Genomic DNA, 25,713 nt, shown 5'->3' with positions numbered 1-25,713 from the left:
GCCAATGGTACCAAGCAAAAAGCTGACTATAAAGTGGTTAACATAGATATAAGTGAGGAGGAACAGGGCATTCCATTTTTCAGTTATGCATTCCAGTTCCCTTTGGCAATTTTGCAGTTTCTCCAGTGCCTGTCTTCGATGCAGCACCCCCTCACATCATCACTGCTTTTTTTTCCAAGCTGCTTGTCAATATGTCATGCAAGAGGGAGCTAGATAAAATCATTACCTGAAAAAGGTGAGCTTTGGATGCTTATATGGGTCAAACAAATGTGCACCGAAACTCAGGGAGACATACAAAGGGTTGCTAAAGGGAAAATTTGCTCACTGGAGCATATTTCAGTACATTTAGAACACATATGCCTTTCCTGATGGTCCAACTACTGTTCCTTAGTTTTTCCCTACAATTTAATTTGGAGTGCTCAGTGCTAATGAACGCTGCAACTTTTTTCAATTACAGTGTGCTGCTCAGAGAGCTCTTAATGATCATACCTTTGCATGTTTCTTCTTTAAGGCATTCAGCTCTTTCTGCTGTTTCTTCAAATGCTTTATATAAGCCTACAAAAAGAGAAGTTGGATCAATTTTTCTGTCGTCATATTGACTTTAACCAGATAAAATCCTGGCTACTTAAAACAAATAATTAGGAACACATCTTGAAAAGCTTGTGTCCATACTTACTTTCATTTGCTTTAAATCTTCTATCTTCACTTGAGGAATAAGGTCTATACCTAGAAAGGTATTGATACAGTTTATCTAAAACTTCATGCATACTAGTATATTTCATACTTTTAAATTTGAGTTCTACCACAGAAACCTACATTTATGCCAGCAATTAATGTTTTTCACCACATAAAAAATAATCGCAGGTTAATGAGAAAATTATTCATCGAGATATAGCTAAGACACAGTTAATTTCCTTTTCAAATGCACTGCTCAATCAATTGCCTTGTGAAAAAAGAAATGAATCAATGAGTGTATTTTAATCTCTTCTAGTTCTGGACTGAAGTGTCAAAACATAGCAATCTAAGAACTGACAAAGCTCCTTTTCTGAAAACACAGAAAACCATTTATGTACATTAAAACTGAACCACGCAAACTTCAGAATTTTGGTCCACAGCTGGAGATTACTCTGGCACCACTCGTTTTAGGGCGGAGGCTTCTTCATTTCAGTTCTACATGACTGCATAAAGGGTTAACTGAGGGTAGATATACTTCTCCTCCTCAATTTAAAACACAAAAATTGTAGGCGTGAAAATTTACCTGCAGCCTGTATGTTAATGGAGGTAAAATCTGCATTTTGGTTCATACCAGGCTATGAGAAAAGGAGCAACAGTACACTCCAAGACTAAAGGAGAGTTAAAAATGGAGGAGAAATACAAAAACATAAGTGAAAATTCTAATGAAAATTCAATACAACAAGCAAATCTATCCTACATGACTAACAGTTCTATTTAGAGGAATGAAAATATATTTTGATCACCTGAACTGCAATGCAAACAAAACCCAATCTCATTTCATGTTTATGCTTTAATAAATGTTCTGTGACATATTATGATTTTTTTAACTACTAAGCACATCCTACATGTAATCATTAGTAAAAATGTCAATACAATGCCATGAGAGTTGTAATGTGTAGGTTTTTTCTGCGTTTTTACACAAAGATGTTCGCCTGTACATAAATACACTGCAAACATATTTAGTTAACTGCTCTTGAATAGCGTCTGTGGACTATAAGATTCCCCCCGCCCTGAAAAGGACTTTCTGCCTTTTAAGGTGAATTTAACTGGAAAATATACAGATGCTGTAAAAGAAAAAAAATGGGGGGGAGGTAGACAATCTCCTTAGGGAACACAATTTTTTTATTTTCTTAGAAGCATAAGATTCTGCTCAATTATGTGGTATTAACATTAGTCTAGTAAATGAGACTGGAACAGATTTAGGCACAGACAGAGGCTGAAGTTTTTAAAAACACAAATCACTTAACTATTACTCAAAGTCAGAGAACAAAAACCCCAACATTCTTGTGCATTTGAAAGCCTTCCCCAGACACCCTATCTTGCTGGATACGTAATTTCTAATAGCAAAGTGAGTTGTGTATTGTAACAATGGTAGAATTATTCAGATCTTAAAAGATCATAGAGATAAGTAATACAAAATAAGGATCGTTACGTGGGATATAAAAATGAACAGCTCTATTTTAACATGCGAGAACATGGATAAAAATGGTTGCAGACAAGAATGCTAAGTACTGAAATCTCAGTTTAAGACCAGGGCTGCATCAGGCGTACTGTGTTCTAAACAAACTTCCTCAGGATTTTATTTTAAAACACAGGCTCATTTACTTTGCTCACCAGGTCTGACTCCATGGCAACCAGGAATTAGTTGGCAATCCCAGCAAATTTCATGCTTAATTACTGCACAATAGAACTAATACTTGTGTATCTTCGTTATGATACATGAAATATGAAAACATCTCACTGCATAAAATAATCTGGGTTTTATACCAGGGAAGAACTTTGAAAGAGTTCAGGTGCCAGAGATGGCCTGTTCTGTTGCCAGAAGTGACTCCAGAGAAATGGCGTCTTGTTTCTCAAGAGATCCTTTCACATGTGTGTATTCAGCCATGTCTGCTTAAGTTTAAGAACAAGAGCAGTCGGTGCTCCTTTTCACTCCTATCAATCCCTTTGGGCCACGGCGGATGAAAGAGAGTGAACCAGATTCTAATTCTTGTGGCCCATTAACAGAAATATTTATTGTGTTTCATTCAGCTGTACAAATTTGTTTTCTCACTTAATCTTCATTACCTGTGATGATATGTGAGAAACAAATAATCCCATTTGACTCTATAGGATGATTTTGTAGAGTGAAAGATTAATAGTGAGGAAAAAATACTTATGCACTTATATAAAGGAGCACATTTAATATGGATGTTTTTTACAATAAACATGCCATTTCCATAATCACTATGCAGAGTAAAACTGCACATTGAAAGCATTTCAAATTGTTGGGAAATCTCTACAGAATCCAATGAATTCTAAATACCTTTAATTACTTAAATCTGCAACTCTGCCAAGGGATTTGTGGAGGAAGAAAAAAAAGCAGAAGAGTTTCTGTGCAGTACACCAGAAAATAGTCATTCCTATTGGCATTCCTCCAGTAGATCTTTAGTAAACTACTCCCAGAGTCATGCAGGTTACTACTATTTGCAGTAGGTATACAGCTATACAAAGAGGTCACTTAGTAAAATAAAGCTGTATTGGCTTTATACAGCCATTTAAGTAATATACAAAATTTATTTGCAATTAGACAAAGACCACTCTCAATGGCAAAAGAAGTTACCTTCTAAAAGGGTAAGAATGTATAGAACTGCAAAACTATAATTAAGTAATGGGTACTTCTCTGTGACTTTCTGAAACGCTTCAGAACTGAGGGAGTGGCATGTGATTTTTGTCTACCTTTCTTAGTGTCGGTCCCAGATCCAAAGCCTGCAGTCGTACTCGGTCGAAGTTCAGAGCTACTCTGAGGCGTTACGTTGGCTTTGGCATTATTGGCTTTTCCTTTTCTATCATTCTTTGAAGTGTCATTTGGTACATCGGCTATATCACTCTGAAAGAAACATTCACATCGTAATAAATTAATTGTTGTTTTACCTGTAGTATAAAAGTTGGGGTATGGGAAATTTCTGAACTTGCTTACTTTAAACATAATTAAGAAAATGGCAACATACTTTCAAACAACACTATACTAAAATATGGCTCCTTTCTCATGTCTTAAAATTTCTACTCCTAAGGGACGTGTTAGTATGATCCGTGAAAAGTCAGTTAGCGAATGGTATTTCAGTACACGTTAACTAACATAAGCCAATGTATTTCAGAGCAGAACAGGGAGGCTTATTTTTGAAAATGAGGAATGATAAGGTAATATGCATCGATTGGAGAAGGACCAGTTTACTTTAAAAAAAGAACATAGCATGAACATAAATGGGCTGTGTTTGTCATTAAGTTCTACTTACAGTTTCGATACCCATAGCTCTCATTTGGTCTGCTCTTTTTTCTGTGATAGACAAAAATTTCTTTGGATCTGATAAAGCATCCACAATATCTGTAAGAAAAAAATAATCAACTTTTTATGATCTTCAGAGGCATTTGGAAATTAATCTTTTACAAGAGCTTTATTCTACCCCTGTTGTTATGAGCCGTGGCTTGCAACAATAGTCCAACTTCCCATAGCAAACTTGGCAGGACCGAAAGCACTCATTGCTACGGCACTTGAAAACACAAGGAACATGAAACAGTTTCTAATGCACCAAGGGGGTGGTATTAATCCCGGTACCTTATTTAGGAAAAAAAAACCACTGACTCCATCAGACCAAAGTTACCCTAACTTACTCCCAGTTGAGGACACTAAAATTTGAGATCAGAATGGGATCTCATGAGCCACAAAGCACTTACAACTTTGTCTCTTGGTTATTCGAGGGAGTGCTGACTGTCTTGAGATTGCAGGGAATGGTAGAAAATGCTATTATATTTCCTAGCTAAACAGCAGTTTCGGATGGGTGGTTAAAGCAATCGGGGAAATCTGTTCTCACTCGCCTTTGTGATGCTCCATGCCTGGAACACGGCAGGCTGTGAAATGGCTTTTCTATCAACCATAATGACCAATATTTGAATCTTGCACATGACACGGTACCACTAGTGGTATCACAGAACTACCCACCACCAGATACCGTATAGATTATTGAATCTGTTTTCCATATGCAGTGATAAAATGTGCAAGCATAGGTTTACAGCAAGACAAAGACACATGAATCTTTACCTGCATATTGAATAATCCCTTTCCATGCTTAATTTCAACAGTCAAAAAATTCACAAATGGCAAAGGAGGCCCTCCACAGCAAGAAATGATTTTACAAGTTAAACTGATTCAGCACCTACAGTAATAATGCATTCAGAGGCCACAGCAGTGATCTGTTTTGATGATCCCCCTGAAACTTTAACTTCAGGATTACGGAGAAAAAGGTCACCAGTCTCAGTTAATAAGTCTTCCTTGTCAGAGCAGTAACTTAAGAAAGGAAGTTTGAACGCTGCAGCCCGACTGACTCATCATTCACTACAAAATACTGTCATTTAATTAACTCGGGTTTTTTGCCATGACCATTAGGACGACCACGGACAGCGCTTCACTTGCAAGGCAGCCGTTTCTTGGCAGAATGCTGCAAAGCCCTCTTTTTGGCTGCTTATGAGTAAAAGATAAATGCGTTTGTACCTTTATATTCTAGATGGTCTCACTAGCATAATAGGCCATTATTTCTGCAATGACACTTCTGACACTCATAGTTTTCATCATCATCTGAATTTTGCCCACGTTTCATGTCATCTCTTCAGCCACTTTCTAAGTTAGCTTACAATGATGCAAGACAGAGAAGCTAGTCCACTGACCAGGTCTGTAAAAATATCCAACCCATCAAAAGCTTTGGCAAGAAACTTGCTATCCTTCTTGTGCAGACTAGCAGCTGGACTATATCATCTCCCTTCCAACCTAAGTTGTTCTATGACATGTTCTTCTGAAGTCACCGGATGCATTTCTCAAGCAAAAAAGCACAGACAGGGCTCCCATTCCACCAAAAGTTGTATTAAATACATAGGATTACCCTTGACAGCTCTGTCTATCTACACAAATATGTTGTCTCCCATAACTGTCATGAACCAATGATGTCTTCTGAAACTTACTTCATATACACAAAACTCACGTAGAATTTATTTTCAGCTGTAACAACGGCCTCGTAGCTCAGCACCGACCGTTCCCCTTTCCCTAACTTAGTAAGCATGACTTTTTGTCCTTGGCATGCACTCTTCAATGAAAAACCAGGACTACCCTGCTAACGTGATGCGTCATTTGAAAATGGAACCTGATTATCACGAGCTTCAAGGTAAAAATGACTAACATGTTGGGGAGAGCGAGACCTTCGTAAATTGTATTACTAACCATACAAGCACATCACTAAAGGCTCAGCATTTCTACCGGGGGATGTGACTCATCACTGCTTCTCACATTGTCATTTGTCCTCTGCTTACGTTCTTCTTTCTCCCCAGTGAGGTAAAGTGGGGGTGAGGAATGGCATTTTGTAGAAGAATCACAATCAAATACAAAACTAGGAAAATCACTGAAAGAGTACATTACAGAGGACTCTAACCACTAACCTAAGTAGCCATGCTTACTTACGTAGAGACTTCTATTATAGAAGCTTCTCTTTGGAAAATGCTACTTCATTTGCATTAATTTGCGCCAGTATTGTGTTTTATTGGGAAGAGAGTAGCTGATGCAAATAAACCACAAGAAATTACTAAGTTATACGAAAATAAAATTCTGCATCTTTTAAAGCCTACAGTGCATTACCCATTCTAGTTATTATTCGGTGCAAGTTTTTAAACCTTACTCATACAGGTTAAAAAAAAGAAATAAAAAGGAAAGTAGGCAGCTATTGAATTGAGCTATACCTTCCTACAGGTTTGCTAAAACAGCCACGGAGATCCTAATGATAGCTCATAAAACAATGAGAGGTTCACTGCAGATGGTAAGTAATTAAAAAACACATGCCCACAGAATACTAATGATTCCACCCGAGTGTCAAAAGTTATTTCCCAGTTGTTCATCATGCTGCTGTTTTGTATCGATGAGAAAAATACATGATACACATCAAAACTATCTGGGAAGGGAGAGGAGAACTAATAATTGAACTCATTTAGCTCATGTCAATACAGAGTCTGTTTTTCCCAACACTGACAGTAAGCTACGACAACCAGTTCTCTCATTCTAGTAACATTTTACTGTAATGATACTGTTACTTAGGGGTAGAAATGTTTTATTAAGTCCTCACCTCTACCAGATAAACCATCTGTACCAATGCTGACAAGGTAGTAGATCAACCAGTACTGAACTGCACACAATTTGCAAATTCTAAACCGGTGTTCGAATTCACTTTGAAAAACAAGTCTTTCACTTCTGAATTTGTATACTGCAGTTTAAAAAAGAAAATAAAAAATATTTTCTCCCTATGTGACCAGCACACTCAGCAGCCTGAGCCAGATCAAACTCTGCTAAGTTTAAATTCTACTCTTAGAAAAAGTGGGGTATCATTCAGAAAAACATCAATCCCAAATCAGAAATATGTCCCTAGTTTAGAAAATATTTTAACTGAGTCATTTACTGTCAAAGGCTTAAGTTCAGGAAAGAATTAAAGCACATGTTTAAATGTCCCCCTTAGATTCATGGTTCAATTACTGCCTCAAGAATCTCAAGCTTAAGCAAAAGCTTACATTTGTCTTGAGACAAAGTCCCTGAAGTTAAATACTGTAGATGAAACATGCTGCATAAAGGCATGGTAGTGCTCCAAGACCTGCGGCAAAACTCCAGCTGACTTGCCAGCAACCAGGATTTCACATATAAACAACACAAATGTTTCTGTAAATGCTTAACTTTTTCCATGAAATATTGTTACTGAAGTCTAGGCCTGTTCATTTTTTTAAAGCCTGGACGAATACCAGCAAACAGAGTCTTGAAGATACATTATCTAACATATTAGGTAAGTCTTCTCTTTCTCCAGTTTGTGCTATGGAAATTACAGTCAGAGAAGTGATGATAATTCTTTGCATAGACATCAGGTTTGAAATAATTTTTGTGAAGAGCAAAAGCTTATTCTTATCAATAACATTTCACCAATCAACTCTAACGTGAGCTTCATTTTTCTGCAGTCAGAGCACTAACGTTTCATGCAATTTCTATTTTAGTGTTTTAAATGGTTTACATGTTGTCTAATGTAGAAGTGAACTTCATCTGCAGTGAAGAAAACATTTCCCAGAGGTACACCCTGAGGGTGAACTTACACATTACACTGATTTAGGTGGTGTAATGATTATTTTCCGCTGTTTGTTCCTATCCACATATGGCAATTTGCCACCGCTCAGTAAAAATGACCATGGCCCTGCCAACCTGATCATGGAAATGGCGCACATTAAAAACAACTTCCCTGAAAACCCAAAAATAATTAAAACACACGAAAACCATGTAAAATCAGGAGAGAAAAATGCAGAAAGGTTTTGGATGCTAAGTTCTTTCACATTTTTAACAATATGCCAATATTCTCAAGAATACAAAAGTCGTTTTCTTTGAAAAAAACACGTCTAGATTCTGCATCAATTGTTTACACCTATAGGCCAAACAATATAGCTAAAATACATTATAACCTTACAAATATTTATGTCAGAAAAAATGTAATTTAAAAAAATCAAAAGAAGAATCTTCCTAAAACGTCAATAGACAAAAATCAAATTGAGTTAACTCTAGTATTAGCTTATTTTCCATATTATTTTGTAATTTAACAGACATGTCATTATCACTAACACTGAGGCAGGCACTTGGTCTGAAAGGTGATTTCTTAACCAAATACGCAGGATTTCCAAGGAGTTAAAATACTAAACTTTCCAATCCTCCAGCATTGCGTGTCTGCTTCTGGCTGGCAGACTGACACCGCAGTACTTCAGTACTTCCACACCAACACTCAAGATCTACAGCACACTGAGACACAGGTTTCTCTCACCTCCAAAACCGTCAGGCACGTATGTTTTAAGCACAATGTTGCAGAAAACCGTTGGAAGAGAGAGTGGTTTGTTGCCCTCATTCCGAAGGGAAATGTGTCTGTAACCTGCTTGCAGACCATCCAGAGGCAGGATCCTCTGACCAATCAACTTATTATTGTCATCATACACTGCTATTCTCAGGACAGCAAGATCAGGGAGAATGACCTGGAAAACCATAAAATGAAGAAATTCAATGACTCTAATACAACAGCACCCTCCCCACCTCCCATGTTTGAACGATTCACTTGGCATGCCAGAAACAGACTATCATCACTGTAAGATAATGTCATTCCCTGAAAACTCACTCTTTGAGATTAATTTTTCCTAGAAAAGCTTTTTTTCACCCTAAATAATGAGTATATTTCAGAATATGCAAATCCTGCAGCTTACAGTTAAACTAGCTAAATATTTTGCATATTTATTTTTCTTTACTGAAGACAGGTGACATCGATAAGGCGGCAGGTAAATACTACCTGGGAAATGACAGACACAGTGGCAATCGAAGAGTAGATAGTGCTGAATCAGGAGGAACTATGGCAGAAAGATGGGATTTGGGATGTATCCAAAAGCAAAGAACAGAAAGCGTTCAAGCGCAAGCTGATGGGGACGTATGCTGAACTACAGGTTCTGCAAAGTGGAGAAGCAGACGGAGGAGGGCAGGACAGGGTGACAGACCTGCTGAAATGGTATGCTGCCAGCAGAAGTGGGTGTGCTGCACTCGCAACATGAAGGATACATGGTATGCATGGTGGGCAGGGATGCTGCCAGCTATCTGCATCTGTCAGCCCCCATCTGGACCGACCAAAACAGTAACAAAAAAATCTCCTGCCTTCCCTGGAACAAAGGTGCTGCCTCTGTGCATGGAGCAGCGAGCAGAAGACAGCCTAACCAAGAGGTGCAGCCTCCCTGCCAGCCTGCCTCGACTGTATGCTGGGAAAGGTCTTCCCACTCCTTCCCTACCTGGCTCTATTCATCGATGCTTATGGGACAAAAGAGAAGACCTAAGTAAACTGCATCTACTATCTCCCTTAGACTTTCCCCCTGCCACTTTCATTTTCAGTCTTAGAGGGCACACAATAAAGTCTACTTCTGGTCTCTGAACCCACCTGAGCTATTCACGGATCTGCTGCTCTACTTGATTATAACGTAGCACTCCCAGTACATGTTACCACCAGCACTCACCCTGTCCTCCCCCTTACACAACAGAATGACAAGACAGAACTTGGGTTAGAATGACTGAAGCTTTATTTTAATTAAAATAAAAACAAGAAAACGTGACAGAAGAACAATCAAACACATTACCTGAGGGCAACTGTGTAGGATTAAATATCAGCTTGAGGAGAACACTGTAACCCAAACAGGGCAGGTAAGATCTCTTGTCTACAGGCCACAGATCAGCACATCTTTCATTACATGATGGGCTCAGATATAGATTTGCTAGGGAGCAGGAGTGGGGACTAAGAAGTTTATTGTTCCCTCTCCATTAATTTGTTCTATGGCATCCTGGTAGGCACTTCCACCCTCATGACATGTTAGCACTGTGCACCCCACGCCTTCATTTCCTCCAATTAGAGGAATTGTTCCTGCTGTGTTTATGCCATTCATCTGCTTGGTCATCAGTGTATGTCTTGATTACAATGCTAAGCCTGATATGATAAGGGCCTGAGATGAAGAAAAATAATCTCTTGGCTGACTTACAGTATGAGTTGTTCAAGAGAATATGCAACCATGCAATCGTTCATTGCAGAGTAGAGCAGAAAGTCCAAGGAATATTGGCATCAGCCACTGTACCCATGCCACGATACACAGGTACCTCCCTTTTAGACTGAAGCTGTGTGCACCCTGTAGTTTATGGGCCTTTTGATTTAAGAAACCAGAAAGCAGCAGATGCTGGCCATATGGCCAGCAAGCCATGGGCAGCATGACTGCCTGTCATTGTACCTAAGCATCTTCCCTGTGCCTCCTCATATAAAGAGAAAAGCACTTGAAGTCACATTCATTCCAGAATATATTTGAGTCCTGAAAAACCTCTTGCATTAACTACATTTCTATTAAAAACTGGTTATACTGCTAAGAAAGAAGATTATGTGCGTAATACACCGAAGCGTGAAGTGTTATCACAACTCGGCAAAGTCTGTCACTTTGGAATAAAAGAGCAACAATTTTGCATGACAACAAAACAGGTGTAAGCAAAACAGACGTTATCAAAGACGGCACTGCTAACACATGTAGTCTGGATGAAACTCCAGCCGACAGGAAAAAAACATATATATATATATATATGTGTGTGTATCATATATATAAAGACTGAGAGATTAAAACTGAACACGGATGACTGATCTCTCTCTTTAAATCCCCCATACCAAGAAAAAAAGGTTTGTTTTTCTTTTGTTATTGAGAAAAAAAAAAATAAAGAAAAAGGTACATGATGCACATGGACTACTGAAGGAGGGAGCTGGCAACACATCTGAGGAACACAGCACCCTTCCAACCTTTCCATGTAATAACATTGACCTTAGCTTTGGATGCAGCATCTCACCTGCCCTCTGGGCTGAAGGAACAGTGCAAGATAGCAGCCACTGCCAGGGCAGGGAAGAAGAAATCTCCAAGGAATGATGGTGTCCAGCAGCGGGGGCTCATTCTGAGCAGACTGCATACCTTGAACACAGGCATGGCCACGGAGGAGGTGGCTACCTCCAAGTGGGAGGAGGAAGCAAAGGGGAGGGAAAAGCCAAACAGAAACAAACAAACAAAAAAATCATGTGACAGCTACAGAGGTTATCCATTAGAAAAATAAAACAAAGCAAAATTAAAAAAAAATAAAAACCAAAAAACAACCTCTTGAAAGCTTATTTCAGCTTTAGATTGTTTGCTGTAGTAAACAGGAACCCTACAAACCCTTTTTCATGGGAGCAGTACTTATTCATGTGAGCAGTCAGACTGAAGCAGGGAGGGGTGGCTCAAGTGAGCAAAAGGGCTGGCAACCACACACTGTGCTTTCCAAATATCCTACCTTTCGAAACACAAATGATTCTTCATTGTAAACAGGGTTCAGACCATTGTTCATCACCATGCGTGTTCGAAATTCTTTACGTATCGTGTCCGTGGGTAAACCATACATATCCACTTCTACATACGTACCGATTTTTTTGTCTGATAAGAACTGACCAGATATTACCTACAACATAACAACAGAGCAGTAAGGAAAAGCAATACAAAGTACACAGCATTTTATGAATACTGGAAATATTGGTATTTTTTTATTGACAGCAGTCTGAAAAATGCTTTATAGAGAAGAGATATTTATTTCATCACATGAAAATGGTATATTTAGTGCTAAAATCGCACTTCCTTCAGAAAAGCTTTTGTGATAAGACCTTAAATATATCCTTAATTTGAAATGATTGCGCTCATTGTGCTATGGTATTAACAGTTGTAAGTCGGTCAGCCCAATTAGCCGATGTCTCACAGATGTGTTCACTATATTACTGAAAAACACTGAATGAAACAACCAGATTGGGCAATGCTGTTCCGCAACTTTAAACATTCTGTTCGGACCCACTGTCACCTATTGTATGTCTTGACTACAAAGAGGTGAAAGGAAATTACTCTGCTTTCACTTAGGTAAAGGTTTTAAACTAATCACGTGTCAGTCTAACTCCATATTATGTGTTTGGGAAGTGTAGGATGCTTAAAAAGCAAACAAACAAAAAACCCACACGACTCCTCTACATTGTTATGTATATGAAGATTTGTTGCAATTTTACTCCAAGTCAAGATTAATCTAGCCACAGCAGGTGATTACTCCAGGGAAAATTTTTATTCCATGAAGATGATCTACTACTTAAAAATACAGCTAATGTTTTCATTAGTATGATCAAGGAGGGAAGAAAAAAACCTGAAACACGATTTCACAGACCTAGGCTCATTTCAAGTCCATTTGTTTTCATGATCTAACATCCTTTCAGGGAACACTTTGGATAACAAATCTGGAAAGTTATGTGGCTGAGGGGTACCATCACTGGCTTCAGTCCACTCAACTCCTCTATAACAGAATTTATACTAGTTTTAGTCACACAACAAGAGCAAGTGGCACAACATGTGATCTAAGTCCTATCTCTAGTGATACTTAGAACTTCTGTTCTTACTACCAGATCCAGCTTCCTTCTTGGAGGGATTGTACTGTCATTAACAGTGAAGAAAAACAACATTAATAAAAAGTTTTTGTTCTTCTGAAAGTGCAAAGGAAACTTAGTTAAATGTCTAGAATGCATAATGAATCCTTGGTCGAAGAGAGTTTGAAATTTCCATGCTGCACATAGAAAGTAATAAATGAAAGCTTGAGTCTTTTGTTAAGCTGCACATCGGGTATTTGAGCAAAGAGAGTAGAGCGTCAAGTCACAAAACAGGTTTTATAATTGTCAGCTTCCTTCCAAAACGTGATACCTAACCATGCTTTAGAGCTACAATAGAAGTTTTATGGACTTTGTTACTCATACATAACTCAAAAGTAAGGACCTCCATCACATGAACTATTTTTCTCTACTTATTTTGAAAATATCCTGTCCATGTGTGCCCATATCCTCATTGCTCTATGGTGACAAGTGATGTTTGTATAATTTCATACTGTCCACAAAAATGAACTTCACTCATTTATTCATTTGTGTGGACTGATGTAATTCAAAAAGAGCATGAGAGGGTTTAAAATTAAGTGATAACATGTAATAACAAACCATTTCTAATTCTATCATGTTCCACTCAGATCAAGTAAACATAGATGTCTTAGCCAGCAATAAAAAAAAAAAAAAAAAAAAAAAGGAAACAATTTGATGTAATCCACACAATACAAACACATTTTCTGTAGATATCCTATTTCTGTTGACATTTAAACATGATTTTGGATGTGATGAGAGAAGTTTGTCTGTTGCTATTTTACCTGTACAGAACACGTTGCAGCGATTACACCATCTACAGGAGTTTCAGAGAAAGGGTCAAATGTTCGATCTGGTCGTCGCATGAAATCTGGTTTAAGTAGATACCTTATTTCAAGAAAAAGAAGAAGAAAATCATTCTTGTGTGGAAATTAAAATTGTATTAAATACAAATAAAATGGATGTTCTAGCTTTAAACAATTAACTCTCCCTACAGCACTGTAAAATACAGACTATCATTCTAGCTGCAAGTGTGAGGAAGTAAAAGGAAATACTACGGTTGTCTATAATACAGATTAACATTTATCTTAATTTTGAATTACCAGCTACTGAGAGATGAAATCAACCCGGGATTTAAAGATGAAAATAAATGTAATATAATCAAGGACATCGCAAAATAATTTAATAATACATTTCAAAAATACAGTGAGTTACCATATAATAAAAAGTAGATGCTCTCATTTGTTTTAATCCTTTAACACTTTGGAAAAATACAGAGGTCTTATTCAATTTTATTTTTTTAAATGAAGCAGTTCCATAGAGTCAAGACTCATACAATAAATTTCAGCTTGAAGCTAATTTTTTCATCTCGGTTATAAAACCTTGGGGGAAACAGCTGATAATGTCAGTGCTGACAGATTGTTAATTATAGTAGCATGAAAGGTACTACCATAATAACACTTACAATACATCCCTGAGGACTATACACCGGATCAACATATCAATGAAGCCAATACGTGCTCTGATGAATCAAAACCCAAGGATTCTGCCATCAAAATGAAATAGCAGTTGATCACAGAAATGCTGTGCTACGCATGACAGGGGCTCCCTTCCACTGGTGGAAGACAATGTGTAACTGGAGTCATCTTGCTAATTCTGCAGCCCTGACAGACAACACCTGCTAGTAGATTATTTTTTACCCACCCTTAGTCCCTCTAGTGAATCACTGGTACACAATGTTACAAAGGCCTAGATAAAATTCAGAAATAATTTAAAAATGCTGCAAAAATTCCAATGGAAAGAATGTCAATGTCTTCTCCCATTTTTTTAAGGTGGCTTCTGTTTAGGAAAGTAATATCCCTCATTTTTCTTACATTATATATGTGTGCGATTTCATAATATTTTATTAATTTAAAGTAGGTTATGGGAAGAAGGGAACTATCAGAAACACCCTTAGCCTCTGCTTCTGGCCTGCTGAAATAAAAAATGCTGAAACTAGAGTGACTTGATCTTGTTTTATCAGCATGAAAACTGTAAACCAGAGAAAAAAGGAGTATAGACAGAAGGAAATGTCATTTTTTTATTTTCGTTGCCCTGTGTGTTTTCTGTGACTGAAAGAGCACCACATTTATAATGCATATCAAAATATTACCACTATATTACTGTAATACTAGAAGACTGGCATAAGAATCGAGTAATTTAGTTGATCATGATGCCTCTTGTCCTTTAGAGCATTTGGCAAGAGTGAATATGTGCTCTTTTACCAGGCTTGTGGGTCAAACAAGAAAGTTTTCTTCTATTTTTGTTATTCTGACTGAAATGACCAGAGACTGCGCCTTTGTCAAAGCCAACAGCCTCTATCTGAAGAGTTCCCAACTGAAATAAAGGCACGGAGTGGCAAAGTACTATGTTGCCCATTCTGCAGATGAGGAATTTTTCCAAGCTTCATCTACTTAGATTTTCTTTCTGAATAAGATCTGCATTAGTAAGAGAGTTGTTCCTTCCCAGGATGAGTTTGCAGATCTTAATGTGTTTCTGGACTGTCATTTCCTATAATTCATTAAACTTCTCCTTTCTCTCGATGTTAATGATCATCCTATCCTATTAAGGTATAAACTCAACATTTGAGAAACATCTATCAACATCACTTGAGCATCCTTTTTCATGCAAAAGTCATAAGCAAGAACTTAGAGAGATGAAACACTTCAGTATTCTCTGTGAAATCTGCTCTCCAACTAAAGTACATGGATTATAAAAAATGTTCCCTATGTATTAAGACTCAACCTGTCCAAGTAAATTTGGCAATTCTGTGAACTGTGCAATGAATCTCCATTCTGCGGCATATCTTCAAAGAAAGAACAGAACCTGAAGATGTATTTTAATAACTGTGTACGGTATTCATGATCTTCTTCATAATTTGCACACAAAGCCTCCTCTATCTCATCTTTAAAAACCAGGCATAATTAAAAAGCATATTCATCAGAATACCTCCTTGCAGGAGATAGTTCTGCCTGAATTCTGCTAATTTCTACTCTTCACCTAGCATGCCATTTTTCTTTTGTAACACATAATCAATAGCAACAAAATTTTATTAAAACCATAATGAAGGATTCTGATACACAGTGACAACAGTTTAAATCATATCACTCACCCGCATGATCCATTATATTCAAATTTTCCTTGATTCAACTGCATTGCTAAATCTGTCAAGAGAGAAAAAAATTACTATCTTTCCTTCCGAATAATGCAGATCATGAACAATCCTTTTTAGAAAAGAAAATAAGACTATTTGTCCAGAATTACCAGTTTAAATGAAAATTAAATTTAATGCATATAAAACACACATCTAAGAAATAAAAGGAAGTAATAGGAAAACTTCAGATTTCTTCACAGTAGCAACAGCTTTATTAACCAAGCTGAAGTCTACGCTGTGCTTAGAGAACAGTCTCTCCCTGAATTCAAACACACCTGGTAGGCAGAGAAGCATCAGACTGTGGTCATGTTAAGCGCCTGCGATGGGATTTCCACGGTCTAACTTTTGGTATCTACAGTACAGATGTCTCCATTCCTGCTAGTGATCTAGAATAATTTTGAATAATGGAGGGATACGGGCACTTTTAACAGTGCAATAATCTCATTTTAAGGCAGCCATACAAAATATACCAGATGAGACATCTTAGAACTGTGTATTTCTCTACAATGACCACAGACAACTACCTCTGATGAAGCAGTCTGTATCCTAATGTCTTAAAGAAGGTGAAATGAATATCGTACTGGATTTCTATGGACTTAATTGAATAAAATACCACAAAAAGAAACTGCAGGGGTCACAGCAGCATTGCTTAGTTTCAACATTTAAAGCATCTGAATTTTATTCAATGCATTATTATGCCACTTGTATATAAGGACAGATAGCAAACACATAATAACCCCCTTCCCCTCCAACCCTCTCCCAAACATTACAAAAAATAGAGTGTTTTCCCGCAGGTTTCCAGTTACACTAAATACAATATCCTTGTTTAGTGATAACACAGGTATTCTCTTGCCCAAGAGACTCTGCCTTATCAAAAGGGACAAATTCTTTTCTATATGTTCTCTGTTACACAAAATTCAAGATTCTCATATGCTCACATCAGTTATTATTTGCTTTTCCGGGCAGCCTTAACTTGTGTTTCCTCAGTTATTCTTCAGCCTGTCAGCACAGCTGGATCATAGAAGGCTAATACAGGAAAGTTGCTCACTTTCAATTATACAATTAACACTCTTATTTTGCAATATGAAGGGGTTGGGAATGACATGCAGTGGGCAGAGGCAGTGTTGGGAGAAGAATGAAGCTTGCGTATTGACTCCAACCTCCCAATCGTGTCCAGTAGAGTGCTTTACAAGCAATGTATCCCAGTACAGCTTTCTCTTGCCTCCACAGCTACTGAAATCAGTGCAAAGCTTTGCAGGACAGAACACAGGGTATGATCATTAGGAGTGTCTGCAGTACCAAAGACACTGTTCGGGGCAGGGAGTGGGGTGGGGGAAAAGCAGAAAAGCACTATCACAGCTAGAAAAAGAAAATGGAAAAACTGGTCTGTTACATCTATGACTGAAGACATTCCTAGATTAATTTAGAAAAGCCCGAAACAACAAAAACCCCTACCCTGTTAGTTATACTCACACCTTCATTGAACAGGAACAATACATTCCTCTCCGTTTATGCTGTGGAGAGGCATTTATATTCCCTGGCATCAGTCTCTACGCTGGGATCTCAGACCCCATTCTCTGACGCAGAACATGACTCTCTTAACACTTCACAATAACTGGTCTAGAAATGCATTTGGCACAGAGTCATTACTTTTTACCATCTTAATTTGTACACTCCTTCATCTTTATTTTGGAGACATGCTCCCAACTGTGCCAAAGCTGTGTTTTGTGAAAACAGTGATCTCCCTGTAATTAATACTTTTTATTAATAAAACATTACCATTTATGTGAGAAGTTACAGTACGCTATTATTTTTCCCTGAAAGGAGACTGAATTTTCCTTTTATGTATGGCTTTTTTATTGCTCCTTGTCTTACGCTTCCATAATTCCACCCCACCGTATTATTTAGCCATATGTCTGTTTCCTCAAAAAATGCCAGAAGCAAATCCATGGCATCTGTTTGAGAGTTACTGCCTAAGCCATTCTTTAGGATTGAGGTTCACTGGTCGTTGCTGCCTACCTGGGGTCTGATAGTTCAGTGAGACCATCTGGCAGCCAGCGTTCCAGAAAATTTGAGGCATGTAATTACTGGAATCCACTCGGCCTCCCTTTGGGTATATCCGACTCATTTGTCGTTTATTATAACTGTATAATTCATCAAGGAAAAGTAAATAAAAACATCATCGAAATGTATGGTTGTATCCTGGTATCATCAATATTTCTTACATTAATCTTACTATTTCTCATCCTATGAGCTGCTTTCCTTTTTCCTTTATAGACGTGGAACACTATAAATCTAGAAAGGTACACTTGCTGTTTATTTGTAGCATTAGTAGAGAAGTGGTATGAGGAGGTGAAAGGATACTTCACAAACTCAATAGCATGGGTCTTCAAATACCCTAGTCCCACTGATTCATTGAAAGAGGACATATTATGATGAATATTACGTTCTAGAAAGAAAAGACAAGACATTTTAAAACACTTCCGTAACGATGAATCAAAATTAAAAATCGTGCACTATATGTAATAGCAGGATATAGCAAATTCTGCTCTGTTTCCCCATTACCTGTCACTCATAGAATCAAATTATACTGAAGAGAAATTTCATAATATTTCTGACTTGCCTTTTTCTTTCACTTCCTGGGAAATCAACAAAATTTCCGTTTTTTTGTTTAAGACCAAATTGTTATTCAGAGCTTGCACTGTGTGGCTAGATAAGGCAAAACAACACAATAAGTGGTCTAGTGTGCAATATGAAAGCATCAGCTAACTGCTGACCACTGTGACAATCATGCTCCCCTTACTTTACCCAAAGATGAACTGAAAAAAGCAGTTTAGTTGGAAAGGCCTGTAGAATATAATCAACCTCAACAGCTTCATATTCTCCCAGTAATTTAGTGACTCCGTGTGGATGACCAACGGAATAACATGCTAACTTTACATTCAAGGAAACGGAGATCTAATAATATACTGACGACTGTCATTAAACTAGAAGAGTCTTATGCCATTTCTAAACTCAGGAAATGTAGAGAATAAAAAGCTACCTAGAATAAGCAGACAAATACTTTTATTTCATTCAACCTTTTATGTTACCTTCTGCTACATCGAAACCTTGAAATTTTACAGGTTGAGCATAGTTGACCATTGTTGATAAATATGGATGTATATTGGTTGTGGCACCTACATATTTGTAAGATGCCATCCACGCTTGTTCATCTTCAACAGTTACTAAACCCTGAAAACACATTAAAAAGAATAATCACTATTTGTGTGTGCAAACACTATTGTTGGAATTTTCAAGTGTGCTACAAAATTATACCCAAATCTGCAGAAAGTTAAAGAAAGTGCAAATTAATACAAGAAAAGTGGAAATTTAATGTCACAGATTGAGATTTATTTTCTTACTGTTATATGCACCAAACACTCTCAGTGTTACAAGACACATGCAAGAGGACTGATGATAGAAAAGCTCCTAAGCAGTGGGTAAATATTACATGATGTTAGTAGAATAACTTCGGGATAAAAGATAAATATTACAACAGACTGAACAATGGTGGGAGATAACGATCTGTCTTTGACAAATAAATTCTTAAGAATTGTGATTTAGTATACATTTTCTCATAGCAACTGTGGTGGGGTAATGCATACTTGGTACTGAGTAGAACTTTCTCAACATCAAAGCACAAATAGGTTCAATTGCTAATCTTTACCAATAAAAGCAGACCAAAATACAGGGATTACAACCTTCATTGGACAAACAGATGTCACAAGACCAACAAGAGACACAGTACCAGCTCATATTCCTGGCCACTTGAAATGACAAAAATCTGAATCCATCATTCACATAAAGATGCACTATATTTATAACAGAACTTCAAAAGTTTTCTACAAGTATCTCATCTGCTAAAAACCCACAATAGGAAGCGCTTCTCATGTGGATCTACCTGTCCAACTTTTTCCTTTCCCTAAACCAGTTTGAAACACATTCTTTTCACTGAAAGAAAGGAAAGAAAAAGAAAGATCTCTGTCAATCTAAGCAAACTCTGCAAGGCTTATTGTTCATGGCATTATTCCCACATTTTAGCTTGTTCTTCTAGCAGTGAACCAGTTACCAAAAACATCTAACCTACTGCAGGCTGACAGTGAACTTCTGCAAGGAATTACTAAGTGTATTAAAAAATTCTTACAGTACAGCTTTTTATTTTGAGAATGCACCCCGTGTTTGTCAAAGTTCTCCTCCATTATTGTAACGGGAAGCACGGCAAAGTCCTTTCTCAGGCAGTAAATCTCAGCATGTCTAACAGCATTAAAGCATGTTCACAGTACCTACACTACTGCAACTCCTTTACTCAGGAGTTGGGAGAGGCAAGGAAATGTGAAACTACTTGCCAATATTATGGGCATGTACCTCTACCTGCCATATAGTGCGGACACATTTCAAAACATGAATTCCATGTGAAGTGAAACAATTTATGCCTTGATATGGTAAGACAATTACAGTCACAAGGAATGTCATTTTCTGACTGCATAGAATAGCTGAGCTATCGGAATGAGTCCAGGTGCACGTGGTTTTATGTGCATTTTAGACTGAATTAAACTTCCAGTGGCCCATGAAATTTTAGTGCTGATCACCAGGGCTCAGCCCAACTGCTTTTCAGGAATCCACATACTGAGGGTTCACAGATCTGCTCCCTAAATATGCCAAATGGTACATCCCCTTATTAGTAGAATACATGTATTTTTCTGTTACTAGGTCAATATTTGTTAATAGAGTTTAGATCAAATCAAGGCCAAATTTCTTCAAAGGAACTAGTCCTTTTCAGTGTCTTCATTTTTGGAAGACCAGTAATTCAGGAAGAACTGGCCACCCATCTCCAGGCTCCTTCAGTGTGCCTCCTGCTGACTGCTCAGAATTGCTAATCATATTTTACTATCTTGATCCATAAATGTCTAAGTAATGAATCACAGTGCAAAGGAAGCCAAAGGGGATTACGCACGCCTTAGCGCCAAGGCAATAGTACCCTGCAGACTAGAGCTGTATGACTGCATTACTGACACACTAGCTCTAAGACAATGTTCTAAGACAATCTACTCATCCTTGATTTTATCTTATTTACTTGCAGACCCATAATTTTAGAGTAAATGGGCTATACTCTTTGCAGTGTTCACAAATTTAAAACTATGAATTAGAAAGGGGTAAGGATGGAATGTTTCTTAAAGCCTAGGGAAACAAAGGAATGGTTACAACAGTACAGGACCCTTTTAGGGGCTAGAGAAAACAATGGGGAAAAGTTGATGTCTCTCCAGGTTATTTACATCTCCCCACCCCTCAAGACAAGAAGCAGAACCCACTTAGAAAACAACATAGATGAAACAAAGTGTGGTTAGGAACAGGAGCAGCTTTAATGAGAGAAGGAAGGAGAAGAGCAGAAGGAGGTGGGAAGAGTCTTACAGAAGGGATTCCTGGGAGAAGATAAATGCAGAAGTCCCAAGGGAAAGCAAAAGGAGGAAAAAGAGAGAGGAAAACAAAGTGCAGTCAGGGTAAGGGAAGAGGGGAAAAAAAGAAGCAGGGATGAAACATCTCAACACCATTCAAAGAACTGCTGTTTCCCAGTGCATCACATTTGAGACTGAGATCAGACACTTCTAAGGAGGCAAAAGTCATGCACTCCTGTCTGTCCCCAAATTTTCTGACAGCCCTAACCCCAATATAAAAGTACAGCAGAAGAAACCCTAGACGTGAAAAGGAGGTAGAATCACTTTCAAAAATACTCTGTAGGTGCAGTGAAACCGTGCATAAAATTGTTAAACCACTAAGAATGCATGGTAAGTAATATGTACGTTATATATAAAGCAATAAAACAAACTACATAACATCCTATATGTCACCTTTTTACTGTTTTCTTGCTCAGAATCTTCAACAGCCTAAGGGAAAAAAATATATAGACATTACCCAAAGAAAAAGCAATAGGAAACACTCACAGTAAGAAAAAAAAAAATCCTCAAAAAGTTAATGCATTTAGCAAAAAAGTATACCCTTTTCCACCTTCCTGCGTGGCTCATCCGTCCCATACATTTGCAAAAATTTGCAGTTTCTTTCAAATCTGGGTACACAAGATATGAAATTCAACAGCTGGCTAGCAATGGGAATAGGAGGGAGGATGCCAGACAGGTAAGCCCAAACCAGTGCTATCACTAGATGCTGGGGACAGGAAGTTTCAGAGAAGAATGAAAGAATGACACACCCAGACAACACAAAAGACCGTCTGATCTGGACATGCAAACTGCCCAGGCTCTGAAAACTTAAGGGTTAAAACTGCTGTAAACTGTGCTTTAAATGTCCACATTTGGAAAAGGCCTATCTCAAGATGTTATTTGCAATGGGATGCTCTGCTGCCTGTCTTCAATTACAAGCTGCCACTACTGAGAATCTTACACAGATAAATGTTGACTTGGCACTGAATGTACATTCCTAAAGAATAAGGATCGAGTCACTGATCAGCAAAGAAGCAGAGAAGCTACCCAAGGGCATATGCTGAGGATGAGTGACTAATAAAAAAAGAAAAAAAAAAAAAAAAAAAAAGAAAAACAAAGAAAAACCAAACCCCAAAACACTCAGGCAGTTAAGGACAGGCTGATTCAGTAAGCGAAAGCAGCCCTAGAGCAAAGAAGTTAAACAATACTTCAGTGGGAGGATTCATAAAAGTCCTGAAGAAGCAAAGATGTTGATTTGAAGAAATACCAAGAAGGCAGGTCTGATGTCTCGGTGATACTGCTAGAGACATACTGCCAAGGGCAATCTGTGCTATGAAAGATTTTCCATACCTATACTTCTATCTGGAGTAAGATCCAGAGGTAGCCAGGCAGGAGAGAAGAAGTGGCCGAAATACTTGAGTGACAGAGGAGCATGATCTGATAAGGTACCTTAGCACTCACATGTGGGTGTTTTTTCTGTAGCAAGCAGCAATAACGCCTTCAGTGCCAGAGCAGGCTTAGTTTTGAATTCCAATATTCTGTACCTAATTACTGTCAAGTAATATTCAAGTTACTGAGCACAGACTGATAAGCTGTACTAAATCAAGTATGAGTGGAATAAAGGGGACTCTTACCCTGTCTGCCAGCTGGCTCTCTGGTACAGCCCCACTGCCATACCACCCCACTGGGGAATGATTGTCCTATTTTGCCATCATTGCTGTAGGTGGAATGGAGACTCTACCTTAAGAGTTAACAATAAAAAATGACCCAGGGAATCCCTGTAATGAAGATACAGGATGCAGCCTTGCAAAAACACATTGTTGAGCGAGGAAGCTGATATTCCACCTCATATTAGGGCTCTGCAACTGAGATGCAAAGTAAAATATCAGAGGCAGGAGCAGGAAACTGCTTGCTGCTTTTAATTAGTACTTTTTGATCAAATTCTCCACTTGTATACTGTTTCCCTACATACCTGCATTCTACCTGAAGAAGCAGAGAGTATTTTTGGCTACAGAATTTTGTCTTCTCATGAACCTAAAGGTTAGGAATCTGGTGAAGATCTTGGGTTTGACTCTTCTGAACATGTGCTGTGATGCTTCCACAAACCAGAGTGTCTTCTACACCCACCTCCATGGAAAGTTTCCAAAGAAATATATACAAAGCAGCAATCCCACCTTTTTGACACTGATGGCAACAGCTTCTTTTTGACTGTAATCATCTACAGTAAGGTCACTTCCAAATTTGTACTCTGGATGAGCTTCTTCTTCCTGGTCAGCTGCACAGAAAAGAGAAAGGATCAGTACAAAAAACAGCAATTACTGGTTTTGTGTGAGACATGAAACAAATGACAGTTGAATACACAGGTTTGGTTTTGGCATTTTTTTTAAACAGAAATAAAATCCAGGGTATTAGATATCTAAGCATTAGCAGTAAATTACAGCTAAGGCCTGAGATTCTTACAACTTTGACACAGTTAGTAAGAGAAATTTTATTTACTGTATTTTTGAAGGAATCAGTACTTTGCTTAGCAAAAGTGTTTAAAAAAACCCAACGCAATAGGCTTGGGGAAATAACAAGAAATGAAGACAGAGTTCTTCAAATAAAGATGTAAAAAGTTGCTGGTGTCCAGGCTTCTCATGTGCATTGTCAGAGTCTCCTTACGTGCTCCTACTGTAGGGAATAAATTTTCATTTGCTTTTAAGGTGATTTTCTGTTAGAACTTAGTGTACTCAAAGAAGCCAAAAAGGCTTCTTACAAACACAAAACCATTAATCACATTATTCATACAGATTTAAACAATAATTTTAGAAAATACTTATTTGAGCATCTTGGTAGTCTAGCACATAATTAATAACACAGCACAATAAGAACACGATTAGAACTAAGCATTCCAATGGAAACCAGCCTGCAAAGCGACAGAATCTCCTCTGCGCTCCTTGATCACCTGAAGAAAGATACTGAGAGGCCTCTCCAAAAAATTATTGTACTTCAGTCTTTTTTAGCATTGCAAGGACAGATACCAAGATTTGGATCACAAAGAATATCTTTCATGAGGCCCTCTACTGACTGCAACAGCAGTGGCTTTGTGCTAGTTAAAAAAAAAAAAAAAAAAAAATCAAGGAGAGGACCAAGGGGTAGGCTGAAGCTGGGACGTACAGTGTGACATGGGCCATGGGCCAGTACCTTGGTTCAGACACTTGCAGGCAATGCATAATTTACCTCTTCTGAAGGTGGACATTTAAAACAAACAAGGCGAATCACTCCCTAGATATGTCTATTTTTCTCTGTTGGCCATAAACACATTCCACATCACTGGCTCAGATCTAGATGTTTACACTGAAGATATCTGAAATTTGGCAAGAAAAATTCTATCCCTCATTTTATCCTTATAAAGTATAATGCAATAATCCAATCTGATGTTGACACAAGTATTAAAAATAGTGACAAAATATGTTTTCAAAGCAAAGATCACAGCTTCCCAGTCTGTCTGTCTGTCTCTCTCACACACACACACATATATATACACACAGTGAAAATCTGACTTGGTTGCTTGTCCAATATGACTTCTGAACAGTAAGTGGAAGTTAAAATTACCGCTATTACCACCAGCTGAGCTCACATTCCTACCACAGCCTGCCACAGAGCCAGGAGCAGCTGTGGTATCTATCTGAGATGAGATGGTAAGGCTGGAGGTCTGTGTAAATGGTCCTGCACTGAGCCCAAACTTACTGCTGCTGCCAAAGACCATGGGCATGTGCATAACATGCATACTAGCTGCTCATGCCAGCCTACGTGGCAATGTTTGAGAGCCCTTCTCTATGAAATCCTCACCACTTTCTATTTCTTCTTCATTATCATCCTCTAGGATATTTACAGGAGCAGCAGTTTCCCCAGCCTCCATCATCTTTTTCAGAGCATCAAGCTGTTCTGTTAATAAGAAAAATAAAAATAAATTACTTGTGACATGAACAGTTTGTAGCACAAAGAAATACATGAGAACAATCATAAATGATTCTCTGATCCTGAGAGCTACTTTTATTTAAAGGGTTCTCTAAGTTTTCAGTTAGCAATAAAATTTTACAGAGAAAGAGCATCATTAGAGATACACTGTTGTTAGATCTGAAAAGTGGTCAGTAAGGGCTGTATCCAAAGCTCACTAGAAGTTGAGAAAAATATTTCCATAGACTTCAAAGGTCTTTGGAGCAAGCATATTACTTCCTCAAAGAATAAACAGACAGCTATTTCTTTGGTGCCTGACCTA

At 38.0% G+C, this 25,713-nt stretch overlaps 1 protein-coding gene across 3 annotated transcripts in view; it reads right to left on the bottom strand.

The window, feature by feature from the left end:
* The window catches only part of PLCB4 (phospholipase C beta 4), a 207,317-nt gene that overhangs the window by 29,594 nt on the left and 152,010 nt on the right, over window positions 1–25,713 (bottom strand). For all 3 annotated transcript variants that reach the window (XM_082306164.1, XM_082306165.1, XM_082306163.1), the window contains 14 exons: window positions 25,284–25,379; window positions 23,627–23,727; window positions 21,867–21,902; window positions 19,071–19,212; window positions 18,343–18,427; window positions 17,998–18,122; window positions 15,937–15,988; window positions 13,571–13,673; window positions 11,648–11,812; window positions 8,595–8,799; window positions 4,011–4,099; window positions 3,454–3,604; window positions 677–726; window positions 490–555 (listed from right to left, as the gene is read on the bottom strand). In XM_082306164.1, coding sequence (XP_082162290.1) covers window positions 490–555; window positions 677–726; window positions 3,454–3,604; window positions 4,011–4,099; window positions 8,595–8,799; window positions 11,648–11,812; window positions 13,571–13,673; window positions 15,937–15,988; window positions 17,998–18,122; window positions 18,343–18,427; window positions 19,071–19,212; window positions 21,867–21,902; window positions 23,627–23,727; window positions 25,284–25,379 — 1,466 coding nt within the window. The remainder of the gene's footprint in view (window positions 1–489; window positions 556–676; window positions 727–3,453; window positions 3,605–4,010; window positions 4,100–8,594; window positions 8,800–11,647; window positions 11,813–13,570; window positions 13,674–15,936; window positions 15,989–17,997; window positions 18,123–18,342; window positions 18,428–19,070; window positions 19,213–21,866; window positions 21,903–23,626; window positions 23,728–25,283; window positions 25,380–25,713) is intronic.

The sequence above is a fragment of the Platalea leucorodia genome, assembly GCF_965183815.1.
Source record: "Platalea leucorodia genome assembly, chromosome: 3".
Taxonomy (NCBI): Eukaryota; Metazoa; Chordata; class Aves; order Pelecaniformes; family Threskiornithidae; genus Platalea; species Platalea leucorodia.
The sequence above is the reverse complement of the archived record's forward strand: the minus strand, read 5'-3'. Positions and strand labels throughout refer to the sequence as shown.